The following is a 14,557-nucleotide window of genomic DNA, read 5'->3' as shown; positions in this document are numbered from 1 at the left end:
GAAACAGCACCCCCTTAACCATGTTCTTTTTATAAACCGTCTCTGTTCTCACTTTACTGTTAGGAAGGAGTAATCTGTTTTCATGTGATATAAGTACGTGTGAGTCATGTTGAGTTTCTTCACTCATTTGTCCAATTCCCAGGCAACCTGTAGGTGGAGTTAACCTTTAGTTACATAATATAACTAAACAAACATTAAACCTACTGCTTCTGGGACAGTCTTCTCACCAAAACTCAGGGAAAATGGGAGGGTGTTGCCACTGACTGACTTAATGAAAGTATCTGACAAATGTAAGGTCTTTCAAATAATGAGATAAGAAATGTATATAAATTATTTGATCAACTACTTACTTTCTATCTATACACACACACACTATGTATCAGTATATAATGTGTACTTTCATTTTATAGCTATTAAATATGAGGTTCTAGAATGAGTTTTCAGTTTGCAGAATTCTGAGAATGTAGTTCCAACACCTTTGAGAGGACAACAACCACAATTGCACTTGCCATATTTATTAGTCAAAATGAAGCGAAGTCAATCTGTTGAAAGCTTCGTTTTGTTTTTCTGATTAGGCTGTTTAGTAAGACATTCAAATTATGATCTTTAATTTAATTTCTTCCCCTAATAGCTTGGTGCTAACAGTGGTTTGCACATCATCATCTTTGATGAAATTGATGCCATCTGCAAGCAGAGAGGGAGCATGGCTGGTAGCACGGGAGTTCATGACACTGTTGTCAACCAGTTGCTGTCCAAAATTGATGGCGTGGAGCAGCTAAACAACATCCTAGTCATTGGTATGTTTACTTTTTTAAAAAGTACTATTCATTCAAAAACGTTAGCCATAAGTTCTGAATTAAGATATGTGTAGGTTGTGATTAAACTGTTTTGTCAGTGTTTCCAAATTGGAATCCAGTGATATTGAAGAATCTATTGTAATGCCTAGGCTTAATAGGAAAAATAAAAGATGGATTTCAGTCACTTGTAGGTTTAAGCTTATAGCTCACCCACAGATGAAAAAGATGTAGGTTGAAGCTTATAGCTCACCCAAAAATGAAAAATACACATGAAACAATGGAATGCAGTGGTTTTCAAACTGGATCTTGCAGGCCTTCAGGGGTCCTCAGAGGTGCTTTCAGGGTCAGTGAGGGCCAGTGAGTGCATTTCAGATCCTACATCACTATTATAACTTCCTCTTTTAGCTGTTTTATGTACTGAGGTGCTTCTGAAGATGACTTCTGGGAAAAAAAAAAAACAAAAACAAAACACCCTGCTGTTTTATGAAGTCTGAAAACCACTGGCCTGTAAAAAAGAGAAGGAACTTTGGAGTCAGAGAGATCGTGTCCCATTGCCCCTCTGTCACTTTGACAGATTATTTGCCCTTTGAATCTTAAATTTTCTTTTTAAATACTGGAAGTTTTCATAACATTTATATTCCATTGGCTTATACAGTAGTGAAATAGTAAAGCAAAGTCTCCTTAGCTTGTTAGGGAAATTACTATTCTTACATATACTAAAAGGACATTTGATTTTATTTTTGAACTCTGATCATTTGTTGTTTTGTTTTAACATCTGTGTTCAGGAATGACCAATAGACCAGATCTGATAGATGAGGCTCTTCTTAGACCTGGAAGACTGGAAGTTAAAATGGAGATAGGTAAGGAGATCTGTCACTGATTGGGTGTGTGGTGGGGGGAGTGGAGGCATTTAGAGTTCATTAACAGGAACAATGTCATATGGCATAGTATTTTTTAGAAAAAGGTTTATATCATGAGAAGTGATGTTTACATGCTTGAGTACCTATAAGGAAAACATTAGGATCATAATAATCTCCTCTAGGCTGGGCGCAGTGGCTCACGCCTGTACTCCCAGCACTTTGGGAGGCTGAGGCAGGTGGATCGCTTGAGGCCAGTTGTTCAAGACCAGCCTGGCCAACAAGGTGAAACCCCAGCTCTACTAAAAATACAAAAAACAGCCGGGCGTGGTGGTGTGCACCTGTAATCCCGGCTACTCAGAAGGCTGAGATAGGAGAATCGCCTGAATCCAGGAGGCGGAGGTTGCAGTGAGCTGAGATCGTACCACTGCACTCCAGCCTGGGAAACAGAGCGAGACTCTGTCTCAAAATAATAATAATAATAATAATAATGATAATCTCCTCTGATGGTGCTTTCAAGACTAGGAAAATGCCTATTTTATTTTTAATTTCATCAGGCTTGCCAGATGAGAAAGGCCGACTACAGATTCTTCACATCCACACAGCAAGAATGAGAGGGCATCAGTTACTCTCTGCTGATGTAGACATTAAAGAACTGGCCATGGAGACCAAGAATTTCAGTGGTGCTGAATTGGAGGGTCTGGTGCGAGCAGCCCAGTCCACTGCTATGAATAGACACATAAAGGTCAGGAAAATCAGCGAAACAGATTATAAACATTATGCCAGTATTCTTTCTCTTTCCTTTCAAGCATGTCAAGGGGTAGGGAAATGCTGACTTTTGGTGGAGAAGAGATGGTAAAAGGAATAAGAATTAATTGTCAACTGCTAAATCTTCAGAGTAGCAGGAAGGAAGATAATGTTTGCATCTGCCCTGTAGTAACCACTGACTCATCTCCCTTAGGTCATCACCATCTGACACAGACTCGTGAAGTGAAAATTTTGCAGAAGTGTTTTTAAATCTTTGTATTGTATTAAAAGTTGTAATATGGCCAGGCACGGTGGCTCACGCCTGTAATCCCAGCACTTTGGGAGGCCAAATCACAAGGTCAGGAGATCAAGACCATCTTGGCTAACACAGTGAAACCCCATCTCCACTAAAAATACAAAAATTAGCCAGGTGTGGTGGCAGGCACCTGTAGTCCCGGCTACTCAGGAGGCTGAGGCAAGAGAATGGTGTGAACCCAGGAGGCAGAGCTTACGGTGAGCTGAGATTGTGCCACTGTACTCCAGCCTGAGCGACAGAACGAGACTCCATCTCCAAAAAAAAAAAAAAAGTTGTAATATGTCAGAGGAAGTGGGAGTTTCCACGTACTAGAATTTTGGGGGCTGCTTTATTCAGCAAATATACTGAATACTTGCTATGTTCAAGGTGTTGGGCTGGAGACATAAAGATAATTGTGAACTCTTCCCTCAAGGAGTTCAGAGCCAGGAAAATGGAACCATAGTAGAAATACATACTAGGATACTTTTATTTTGATAAAGTACTCTTGATCCTTCAGGTTTTAGTTACCACCTGAACATATCTGTCTCCTACTTTCAGATTTGTACTAAATACCCTCACCTAGATGTTTTATCAGGTCTCAGATTTAATATTCCAAAACGAAATTTATTGTCTTTTTTACTACTTTCCTTTCTGCTCCCATTTCCCTGTTTATCCCAATTTCCCAGGCTTAAAACATCAGGATTATCTTTGATTCCTGACACTCTGCTGTGCCCTAGGTCAAGTCATTTGCCAAATTTTTTCAGTTCTGTCTTGGCAGTGCCTTTTAGTTCTCACTGCCACTACCCACCTTCTCTTTGATTAACCTTCCTGTTTCATATCATTCAACCATTCAGACACTTTCAGTGATTCCCCATCATTTACAAAACAAAGTACAGGCTTCTTTTGGGTCTTTTGAGTCCTAGATCTGATGCTAACTGGTCTTTTGGGTCCTCTAGATCTGACCCTAACTGGCCTTTCCAAATGTGCTCCTGATTCTTCCCCAGATACTTCAGTCAAACTTAAATAATCACCGGTCATCAGACATTAATTTATTTTTCAACCTCTCTGCTTTGGTTTTGTTTTTTTGCATCACTGAGGATCTTCATCCTCTACGTTTACCTGTCTTTTCAAAATCTGGCTTATATGCTACCATTGTCCTCACACCTTTTCACATTTTCCCTTTCAATAATGTTATACCCATTTCCTTCTTGAAATAGTAATGTGTCATTTATGGTACTGTCAGTTGACTTTGGTTCACAGTAGATTTATTCGGCATCTACTGCATGCTAGACCCTGTGCTAGGAGTTAATACCCCAACTGCAAAGAAGTAAAGTACCTACCATTAAGCCACCCACAGTCTAACCCTCCACGTGCAGGAACAGAAAGTACATTGCAAGGCAAGAGAGTGAACGCATGTCAGATGTGGTCAACTTGTAGGGTGAGAGAAACCTTCATATGCATGTCTGTTGGTAGAGCAGGGCCTTTTAGGTAGAGGGAACAACATATGCAAAGAAGCGGAGACACAGAATAGCATAGTGTGTTGGAGTAATTTAGTATTGCTTCAGCATGGAAGTTAGGGGAGGGGTGGTAGAGAGATTGTGGGGGATAAGTCAGGAGACTAAAGTAGGGATGGAGCACAAAGAGCCTTTTATACTCTGCTAAGAAGTATGGACTTTTTTTCTGTGAGTAGTGCTAAGCCATTGAGTTTTAAGAATAGCAGTGACATAGTGTTAAAACATAAGATCACTCTGGCAGCTCTGTCAAGTTGAGTAGTTAGAGGAGTGGAGTTGGCCACACAGGACAAGAGGGGGAACTTTTATAACAGTTCAGGCAAGAAATAAAAGCCTGAACAGTTAGGTTGAGTATGTAGATATTGGGTATATCCTATCACTGGTTCTAGACCAGGAATCCAGCCAACTACCAGTTTTTATAAATAAAGGGCTTTTTTGGAACACAACCACACCCATTAATTTATGTACTGTCTATGGCTGCCTGCATGCTACAATGGCAGAGTTGAGTATTTTGCAACAGGGGCTGCGTGGCCCAAGCAAAGCCTATTTTAGTGCTTTTATTTTAGGTACTATCTGCCACTTTACAGAAGTTTGCTGGCCCTTATTCTAGACTTTAAATCCCTGTCTTATTCACCTCAGAGTCTCCCACAGTACCCCAAATAGATCTAAATAATGAGCACATGGTAGGTGTCCAGTAAATTATTTTTCTTTTTTTTTTTTGAAACAGAGTCTTACTCTGTCGCCCAGGCTGGAGTGCAGTGGCACAGTCTTGGCTCACTGCAACCTCTGCCTCCCGAGTTCAAGTGATTCTCCTGCCTCAGCCTCCCGAGTAGCTGGAACTACAGGCATGTGCCACCACGCCCAGCTAATTTTTTGTATCTTTAGTGGAGATGGGGTTTCAGCATGTTGGCCAGGCTGGTCTCGAACTCCTGACCTCGTGATCCGCCCACCTCAGCCTCCCAAAATGTTGGGATTACAGGTGTGAGCCACCGTGCCCAGCCAATATTTTTTAAATGAATAAACTTACATAACTATTCTGAATCAAACTCTATCCATAAGTCATAATTTCCCTACATAATAGAGGTGGCTTTGTTCTAGCTCAAGAATGCCAAAGGTTTGGATGGTGTGGGAATATTGTATTGGGTCTTTATATAATGGATCCATTCAGGGACTATGTTTTTATTCTTCCTTGTTTGTTTGTTTGTTTTGAGACGGAATCTTGCTCTGTCGCCCAGGCTGGAGTGCAGTGGTGCAATCTCAGCTCATTGCAAGCTCCACCTTCCAGGTTCAGCCATTCTCCTGCCTCAGCCTCCCAAGTAGCTGGGACTACAGGCGCCCGCCACCACGCCTGGCTAATTTTTTGTATTTTTAGTTGAGATGGGGTTTCACTGTGTTAGCCAGGATGGTCTCGATCTCCTGACCTCCTGATCCGCCTGCCTCGGCCTCCCAAAGTGTTGGGATTACAGGCGTGAGCCACCATGCCTGGCCATGCTATACTGTTTTAATAAGAAGAGATGGCGACTTCAAGAAAAATGATGTAAACAGTGTGAAAATTGGTCCCTACCATACTATCTTTCATCTCAGACCACATGGGTGCATCTTGATATAATCCACAGTAACTAGTTTACTAGTTGTCATATTTTTCATACGTGTTGGCCATGGAATTTTTCTCTTAGTCATTTGTCATTTTAACTACAATAATACCATCCCAAAATTTCACTTTAAGCCATTGTCTCAGTAAGAAACATGCTTTCTTCAAGCATATATTGGGTTTATCTACATATGAGGCAATGAGGAATGGTGGGAAGATCGCAGATATCGTAGTCAGAAGGTGTGGTTATGCATTATGTTTCTTCTACCTTTTTGTTTCTGACCTGTCAATGGGAAACACTACCTATCTAATCAGATTTGTATGAGAATGAAAGCAAATACTTTATATAAAAGTGCCTTGTAAACTCTGTAAATGCTAGTTATCTCCATTTTTTTAATTGGCTGATTTGAGAGGCTATCAGTACATCCTTTTCAATATATGAATTTCTGATTTTTATTGACTCTTTGTAGTTACACTTTTTCTAATTGTAAAGCTAAAATGTCACCCTTGTACATAATATATTTCTGATTTGCAAGTAAGCAGTAGTGCAAATAGTTCACATGTTTCCATCACTTTTTTCCATGTGATAGAATTATCTGTAAGCTTCAGGTGATATATATTGACTTGCGATCATTGCTCCTTGTACCAAACAGCTCCTAATTTTTCACCATATCAATGGAATAACTATGTAGCACTTTAGGGATGAGAAAGCTATGTAAGACACTAATCTTACCCCCAAAAAGAAATATTACTAACATTTCATCTTCTGCATTTTTAAAAATCAGCCTTGTCAGAAGGTCTTTAAAGATTGTTTTTCCAATGACTCCTCCTTGGCTAAACAAAAGAAATACAGTTTTAGTCTTCCATTGCTATAGATGTTTGTAGCTTTAATAATGATCGATGAATAAATATTTAAATTGAAACTTATAAAGTTGTTACTGAACTTTAAAACATTCAAAATGTACAAGTGTTATGATGTTCTTTCTTTGTATTTTAAAAAGCCGTTATTAGTGTTATTTTGCTCCTCTTCAAAAGATTGAGGCCTAAAGAAAGATTTAGTCAGGTGGACTAAACAAGTCTTTCCTGTTAAACTGTTTTCAGGTTTTCTGAGACAAGTGGAAAATCTGGTCATAAACACCTGTTGTTCATGTCATTTGTACTTGAACCTATGATTGCGGTCAACTAAAATTCATGTGACATTTGGTTGTTTTTATCTTGAAAGGAATTTCTGCTTCAGGTTGAGAAGATTCATAACCCAATTTTTTTCTCTAATCTGTTGTGAGGAAATAAACTGAGGACACACACACACACACTTTCTCTCACATACACTTTCCACCTGAGTCAAAGCTCTAAGTTATGTTTACAGAATTTCATAAAATTATTTCTTATTTTTTTGCAGAATTTTTGATTGATTAAGGTCATTCTACCCTTAATTTAAGAGGAATGATAAGAACTTTGAAAGGTCAGATTTAAAAGGTTATGAAATTTAAGGGTGACCACTTGATATTTGCTAGTGTTGAAATACAAGTTTATTAGTTTCTGCAGGTATAAGCTGAAAGATACTGCCTCTTCTATATTGATTAGCTGTTATAAATAAAATGCAGGAAAAATGTTGCTAATTCAAACAAATGAGAAAAGGTTTTCTGAACGAGTAAAAATTCAGAATTATAGACTTTTTAAAATTTTACAAATTTTGATAAAATGCTAAAAGTCAGCTAAGAGCAGTCCTTAGAAAATTTATTTTAATGAGCAGGTAGGAATAATTTACAATTGGAATATTGATGGCTTACAATTATGTAATATAGAATTCCTTGTGTGCCTGAAAACGGTTTGTTCTGAAATACTTCTTCCCCACACCCATCTTAATTCACTTTTAAGAAAGGACTCAGCAATTAATTGGGTGAGTCTTTTCTTAATAATTAGCAAAATGACAAGTTTTATACCAGCTTCAGTCCTAAAATCTATCATATTTTTTGGCAAATTTTGAAAGATGGGCAAGATTTTTCTTTCATACTGCTGTATGTATCTATCATTTGAATTCGGTTTTACTATAAGAGAATCAGAATGCAAAATATTATGGTAAAAACCTAGGCCTGTGTAGGAAAGAGGTGTTTAAAGTGAGGCTGGTAGCTTTGTTGAGATTTTAATGTTTCGATCAGAGCTCTTGTCTTCCCTTTGGCCTGAGAGTTTGTATCATGTAGAATCCTTTCAGATGTATCAAAAAGTTTGAATCAGAGTTAAAACTTTTATATAAGGGTACCTAGGAAGGAAATCCTGTATCTGCCTTTTATAACTTATGAAAACCCCCAGGTTTGTACAAGTATAAAATGAGATAATGTGATATGATGAAATGAGATAGTGTATATGAACATACTTTATAAAGAACTGTAGACATTTGTATATTATTAATTATCATAATTCTTTCACGGATATGCTTGTTTCCTGTGACATTTTTCTTTTTTTTTTTTTGGAGATGGCATTTTCTTCTTGTTGCCTAGGTAAGAGTGCAATGGCGTGATCTCGGCTCACCACAACCTCCGCCACCCGAGTTCAAGCAATTCCCCTGCCTCAGCCTCCAGAGTAGCTGGGATTACAGGTGCCCACCACCATGCCTGGCTAATTTTGTATTTTTAGTAGAGACAGGGTTTCGCCATGTTGGTCAGGCTGGTCTCGAACTCCCGACCTCAGGTGATCCGCCTGCCTCGGCCTCCCAAAGTGCTGGGATTATAGGTGTGAGCCACCATGCCAGGCCCATTTTTCTTTTTTTAAACTTAGAAATGCCAAATAAATGTGATTAATATTTATCAAACCTCATATGTACCAATATAAGCCCTATTAATAATTTAAATGTTTATGTTTTTTTGTCTGTTTTTGTTTTTGAGACGGAGTCTCACTCTGTTGCCCAGGCTGGAGTGCAGTGGTGCCATCACAGCTCACTGCAAGCTCTGCCTCCCGGGTTCACGCCATTCTCCTGCCTCAGCCTCCCAAGTAGCTGGGACTACAGGTGTCTGCCACCATGCCTGGCTACTTTTTTGTATTTTTAGTAGAGACAAGGTTTCACCGTGTTAGCCAGGATGGTCTCGATCTCCTGACCTCGTGATCCTCTTGCCTCAGCCTCCCAAAGTGCTGGGCTTACAGGCATGAGCCACCATGCCCAGCCCAATAATGTAAATGTTAATCGTTCTATTGAAGTAAAATATTTGTCTCTTTGTTACCATTTTTAAAAGTATGGAAGTTATAGATGATGGCTTTCTTTTTGTAAAAGATTCAAGAATGTCAAAGCATATAGGGAAAAATGAGAAAGGCCATCTCTAACACCGCTTTCCCTTCCCTCTCCAGAGTTAGCCAAAATTTGGGATATATGTTTGAAGTTTGTTTTCTTTATAAAATATTTACATTCATATACATATGTGCTTTTTAAAAAAAAGAATGTTAATGGAATTATACTGCAGTTTACATTTTTCACTTGCAAATATTCCTTGGATAGCTTTCTGTGTCAGTGTATGTAAGTCCCCTTCATTATTTTGGACAAATGCAGAGTATTCTAGAATATTGCCACATAATGGAAAATATAAGATCCATGAACACAGGGACCTTTTCTGTTTTATTTACTGCTATGACTCCAGTTCCTCAAATAGTGCTTAGTGTCTGGTAGGTACTCAGTAAATAGAATTAATGAATAATTTGTTTAACATATGGATTATTTCTGGTTGTGGCTGTTGAAAAAATACTGTTGTGAAAATGCTTACTTGCCTCCCTATGCACACAAGGAATCATTTTCTAGGGTAGCCATCCAAATGTCTTTTCAAAGACATGGTTTCATTGTCTTCTATTTTCTAGTGTTGCCAGTGAGAGTTATCATCCCAATCTCATTCAGGTTTCTTTGCAGGAAACCTGTTTTGTCCCTCAGAAAGGTTCTAGGACTTTCTCTTCACCTTTGGTGCTCTGAAAGTTTACAGCAGTGGGTCTGGACAGATGTGTGCTTCTTTTCATTTATCCCTATCATCACTCACTGAACCCTTTAAACTGCAGGGGCACACCTTTCTTCAGCTATAGGAAATTTTTTTCTTTTCTTTTATTGTTTCTTCTCTATGACTCTTTCTGTTCTCTCCTTCTGAGACTCCTGTTAGACCACAGTTAAAACTTCTGGATATTTATTTCATGCTTTGTAGCCTTTCTATCTCACTTTCTGTCATTTTGTGGGATTTGGGGCGGAAAGGAAGATAAATAACTGTGTTCTGTTTGCCGTCTTCAACCAGCTTCCTGACATAGTTCTTTTTATCCCACAAGGATGACTTTTTTTGTATCTGTCATTTCATTTGTCTCACAGTCTCTTCCTAAAAAAAAAGACTCATATTTCATAATAATTGATGGAAGGTTGATATTTATTTAACATGCTTTTGTTTTATAGTCAGCTTTTTTTGAAGATGCTTTTTTTTTCAAAGCCATGATACCAATTTAAAAATTAGGCTGTGTTGCTTTGTGCTATTGGTAGTGAGCCCAGTCGCTTTAAAACACATATTGGTATCTTAATCACTCATCTGGTCCAGGCAACTCCAAGCGCTGATAAAGGCCTTGATGCTTCTCCAGATGGCTAAATGCTAGCTCCAGGTGCAGTAAGCAGACTATTTGGAGCTGGCACATAGATTCTGAAGCACAACGTATGAATACAAATGAAAGTTTTAGGTTCTTGGTCTCCTAGACTAATGGTTCTTAAGCCTGGTTCAGTACCAGAATCACCTGTGGTACTTGATAAAACTATAAAGACCCTCTAATAGACCTGTTAAATCAAAATCCTATGGGGAATGGGACTGAGCGCCTGTATATCTCTGAAGGCTCTGGAGGTTATTCTGATATGCAGCCAAGTATGGCTGTGTTTTCATCTCTGTATATATTTTCTTTTTGTATGGGTTTTTCACTGTTCTTACTCTCTGTATGTATTTTTTCTTACTCATGCCTCATGAGTTAAAATGGCTATACAGTGTCCCTTGGTACAGATGTGTTCTAATTTACATAACTGATCCTCTCTTGGTAGACATTATTAATATGCTTCCCGTCTTTTTTCATAACAAGTTACTTTAGTAGATATACTTGTACATATAACTTTGTACACATTTGTGAATATATTTAGGGGACAAATTACTAGAAGTGGACTTGTTCAGAGAGTATATATATTTGTGAATGAGAGATGTGTTTTCTTTGATTCCAATTTTTAAAATTGTTTTAAAATACCCGTAAAATTGTCCAGGCGTGGTGGCTCACACCTGTAATCCCAGCACTTTGAGAGGCCGAAGCAGGTGGTCACAAGGTCAGGAGATCAAGACCATCCTAGCTAACATGGTGAAACCCTGTCTCTAGTAAAAATACAAAAAATTAGCCAGGCGTGGTGGCGGGCGCATGTAGTCCCAGCTACTCGAGAGGCTGAGGCAGGAGAATGGCGTGAATCTGGGAGGCGGAGCTTGCAGTGAGCCAAGATCGCACCACTGCACTCCAGCCTGGGGGACAGAGTGAGACTGCGTCTCAAAAACAAAACAAAACAAAACAAAAAACCATAAAATTTACCGTGTAACCATTTTAAATGTACAATTCAGTGGCATTAAATACATTGTTAATGTTGTGCAACCATCACTACCATTCATCTCCAGACCTCTTTTCCTCTTGTAAAACTGAAACTCCATACCCATAAACAGTAACTCCCCATTCCTTCCTCTCCCTATCCCCTGGCAGCCACCATTTTACTTTCTGTCTCTTGGATATCAGCTACTCCAGGAACCTCATATAAGTTGATTGTACAGTATTTGCTTATTTAACTTAGCGTAATGTCCTCAAGGTTCATCATGTTGCAGCATGTCAGAATTTTCTTTCTAAGGCTGAATAATATTCCATTGTATGTACATAACACATTTTGTTTATCTGTTCCTCTGTCAATAGACATACGGATTTCTTCCACATTTTAGCTGTTGTGAGTAATGCTGTCATGAACAAGGCTGTACAGATATCTCTTCAAGACCCTGTTTTCAGTTCTTTGGGGTGTATACCCAGAAGTGGAATTGCTGGATCATATGATAATTCTATTTTTAATTTTACGAGGAACCACCATATTTTTGTTTTCCACAGTAACTGAACCATTTTACTTATGTTCCCACCAACAGTGCATAAGGGTTCTGATTTCTCCGCATCCTTACCAACACTTCTTATTTTCTGCATTTTTGTGGTAGTAGCTATCCTAATGAGTATGAAGTGAAATCTCTTTGTAGTTTGGATTTGCATTTCCCTAATGATTAGTGAGGTTGAACATCTTTTCATGTGCTTATTTAAGGCCATTTGTATATCTTTTTTGGAGAAATGTTTGTTTAAGTTCTTTGCCCATTTTTTATTTGGTTTTTTTGTTCAATTTTGGCACTTCTCTATGTATTCTGGATATTAATCCCTTATCACATATATGATTTGCAAATATTTCAGATTTTTTTATCTGTGAAAATATGCTTTTAAATCCTCAAAAGTTACGTTCTTAAACTGAATATATTCTTAACTATTCTTAAATCTTGAAAGTCCTTACATTTTGTTTTTATCTCTTCTTAGGCCAGTACTAAAGTGGAAGTGGACATGGAGAAAGCAGAAAGCCTGCAAGTGACGAGAGGAGACTTCCTTGCTTCTTTGGAGAATGATATCAAACCAGTGAGTATGCCCATTGAGTGATATATAGGCCAAAAAGTAATGATAATAATAACTTAGGAGAAGAATAAGTGCCATTTACCCAGTAGCGTGGAAGGTTATAGCATATGCAGTTTCATAAAATGAGAAAATTTTAGTATTGGAAATGTTCAGTATGAGAAACATCTGTACAATAATACTAGTGGCTGGTGATGTTATTTACCTAAATATTTTCATGATAGGAAGCTTACCATCTTGTAAGGCAGGCCATTCAGTTTTGAGACTTTCCAGTTATTGTTTTACTTTATATTGAACTAGAATTAATTTTCTTATTGATTCTTACACAATCCCAAGCTACAGAAACCTAACTTCAGTCCATCTTCCATATGTCAGTTATTAGGATATTTAAAATTAACTCTCATATCCTCCTCGCTCTCTCTCTCTCTCTTTCTCTTCCTTTCCTCAGCCTCTTCCAAGGCATCCCTTTTTCTTGCTCAATACATTTAGTTTCTCTGACTACTATAGTTTCTAAGACTTAAAAAGGGTTGGTTTTCTTAAAATGCATTCAAAATAGTCATAGTTGGAGCTTTAGAATACAGTATAAGGTTATTAACCCATTTTCCTATAAAACAACTACTAACATTTGAGTAACTTTTGTTTAGAGTCCTGTGTTAGTACAAAAACAAGTTGTAGAAAGTCCCAGTTCTTAAAGAAGTGTGTGTTTTTCTTTCTTAAATGGACCTCAGGTCCATTAAGATTAATCTTAATCTTTATGACACACTGTTATTAGTCTATATTTTCATTTCTGGGACTTGCTGTTTATTAAATATTTTATTACCAAGAGTCATCTATATCAGGGATCCCCAACCCTCAGTACTGGTCCGTGGCCTGTTAGGAACTGGGCCACACAGCAGGAGGTGAGCAGCAAGCGAGTGAGCCTCATCTGTATTTACAGCCACTCCCTATTGCTCGTGTTACCACCCGAGCTCCACCTCCTGTCAGATCTGTGGTGACATTAGATTCTCATATGAGTATGAACCCTATTGTGAACTGCATATCTGAGGGATCTAGATTGCACACTCCTTATGAGAATCTAATGCCTGATGATCTGTCACTGTCTCCCATCACCCCCAGATGGGACCATATAGTTGCAGGAAAACAAGCTCAGGGCTCCCACTGATTCTACATTATGGTGAGTTGTATAATTAGTTCATTATATATTATAATGTAATAATAATAGAAATAAAGTGCACAATAAATGTAATGTGCTTGGGCTGGGCATGGTGGCTCATGCCTGTAATCCTAGCACTTTGGGAGGCTGAGGCAGGCAGATCACGAGGTCGGGAGTTCGAGACCAGCCTGACCAACATGGTGAAACCCCATCTCTACTAAAATACAAAAATTAGCTGGATGTAGTGGTACGTGCCTGTAATCCCAGCTACCCAGGAGGCTGAGGCAGGAGAATCTCTTGAACCCAGGAGGCAGAGGTTGCAGTGAGTCAAGATCGCACCACTGCACTCCAGCCTGGGTGACAGAGCGAGACTCTGTCTCAAAAAAAAAAAAAAAAAAGTAATGCATTTAAAACACCCCGAAACCACCTCCCCTCCCCATGGAAAAATTGTCTTCTATGAAACTGGTCCCTGATGCCACAAAGGTTGGGGACTGCTGATCTATATGATTTCTTGTAGCTAGACATCATTCATTTTCATGCTGAAGAGTATTCCATTGTGTGACTACCACAATTTATCTATTTTCCTGTCAATTGTGAATGTTACCAGTTTTTTGTTATTAAAAAAGATTTGTCATAAGCAGTCTTGAATGAATTTCTCTTATTTAGGAATAAAATTATTAGGTTGTTGGCTATATGAATGTCCAGCTTTAAAAAAACATTTCCCAGCAGTTGAACCAATTAACACTGCCCCCAATACTATGAAAGATATCCTCTTGTTCTGTATCCTCTCCAACACTTGGTATTATCAGATTTATTTTTTATTTATTTATTTTTTTTGAGATGGAGTCTCACTCTGTTGCCCAGGCTGGAGTGCAGTGGTGTGATCTCTGCTCACTGCGATCTCCATCTCCCGGGTTCAAGCAATTCTCCTGCC

The 14,557-nt window shown here is 38.5% G+C and overlaps 1 protein-coding gene across 3 annotated transcripts in view; it reads left to right on the top strand.

The window, feature by feature from the left end:
* Positions 1-14,557, top strand: part of NSF (N-ethylmaleimide sensitive factor, vesicle fusing ATPase) — a 166,303-nt gene that overhangs the window by 100,501 nt on the left and 51,245 nt on the right. For all 3 annotated transcript variants that reach the window (XM_032163943.2, XM_032163941.2, XM_032163942.2), the window contains exons 10-13: positions 632-797; positions 1,583-1,657; positions 2,212-2,399; positions 12,381-12,476. In XM_032163943.2, coding sequence (XP_032019834.1) covers positions 632-797; positions 1,583-1,657; positions 2,212-2,399; positions 12,381-12,476 — 525 coding nt within the window. The remainder of the gene's footprint in view (positions 1-631; positions 798-1,582; positions 1,658-2,211; positions 2,400-12,380; positions 12,477-14,557) is intronic.

The sequence above is a fragment of the Hylobates moloch genome, unplaced genomic scaffold (assembly GCF_009828535.3).
Source record: "Hylobates moloch isolate HMO894 unplaced genomic scaffold, HMol_V3 SCAFFOLD_10, whole genome shotgun sequence".
Classification (NCBI taxonomy): Eukaryota; Metazoa; Chordata; class Mammalia; order Primates; family Hylobatidae; genus Hylobates; species Hylobates moloch.
Note: the sequence above shows the minus strand (reverse complement) of the source record. Positions and strands in the feature narration are given on the sequence as shown.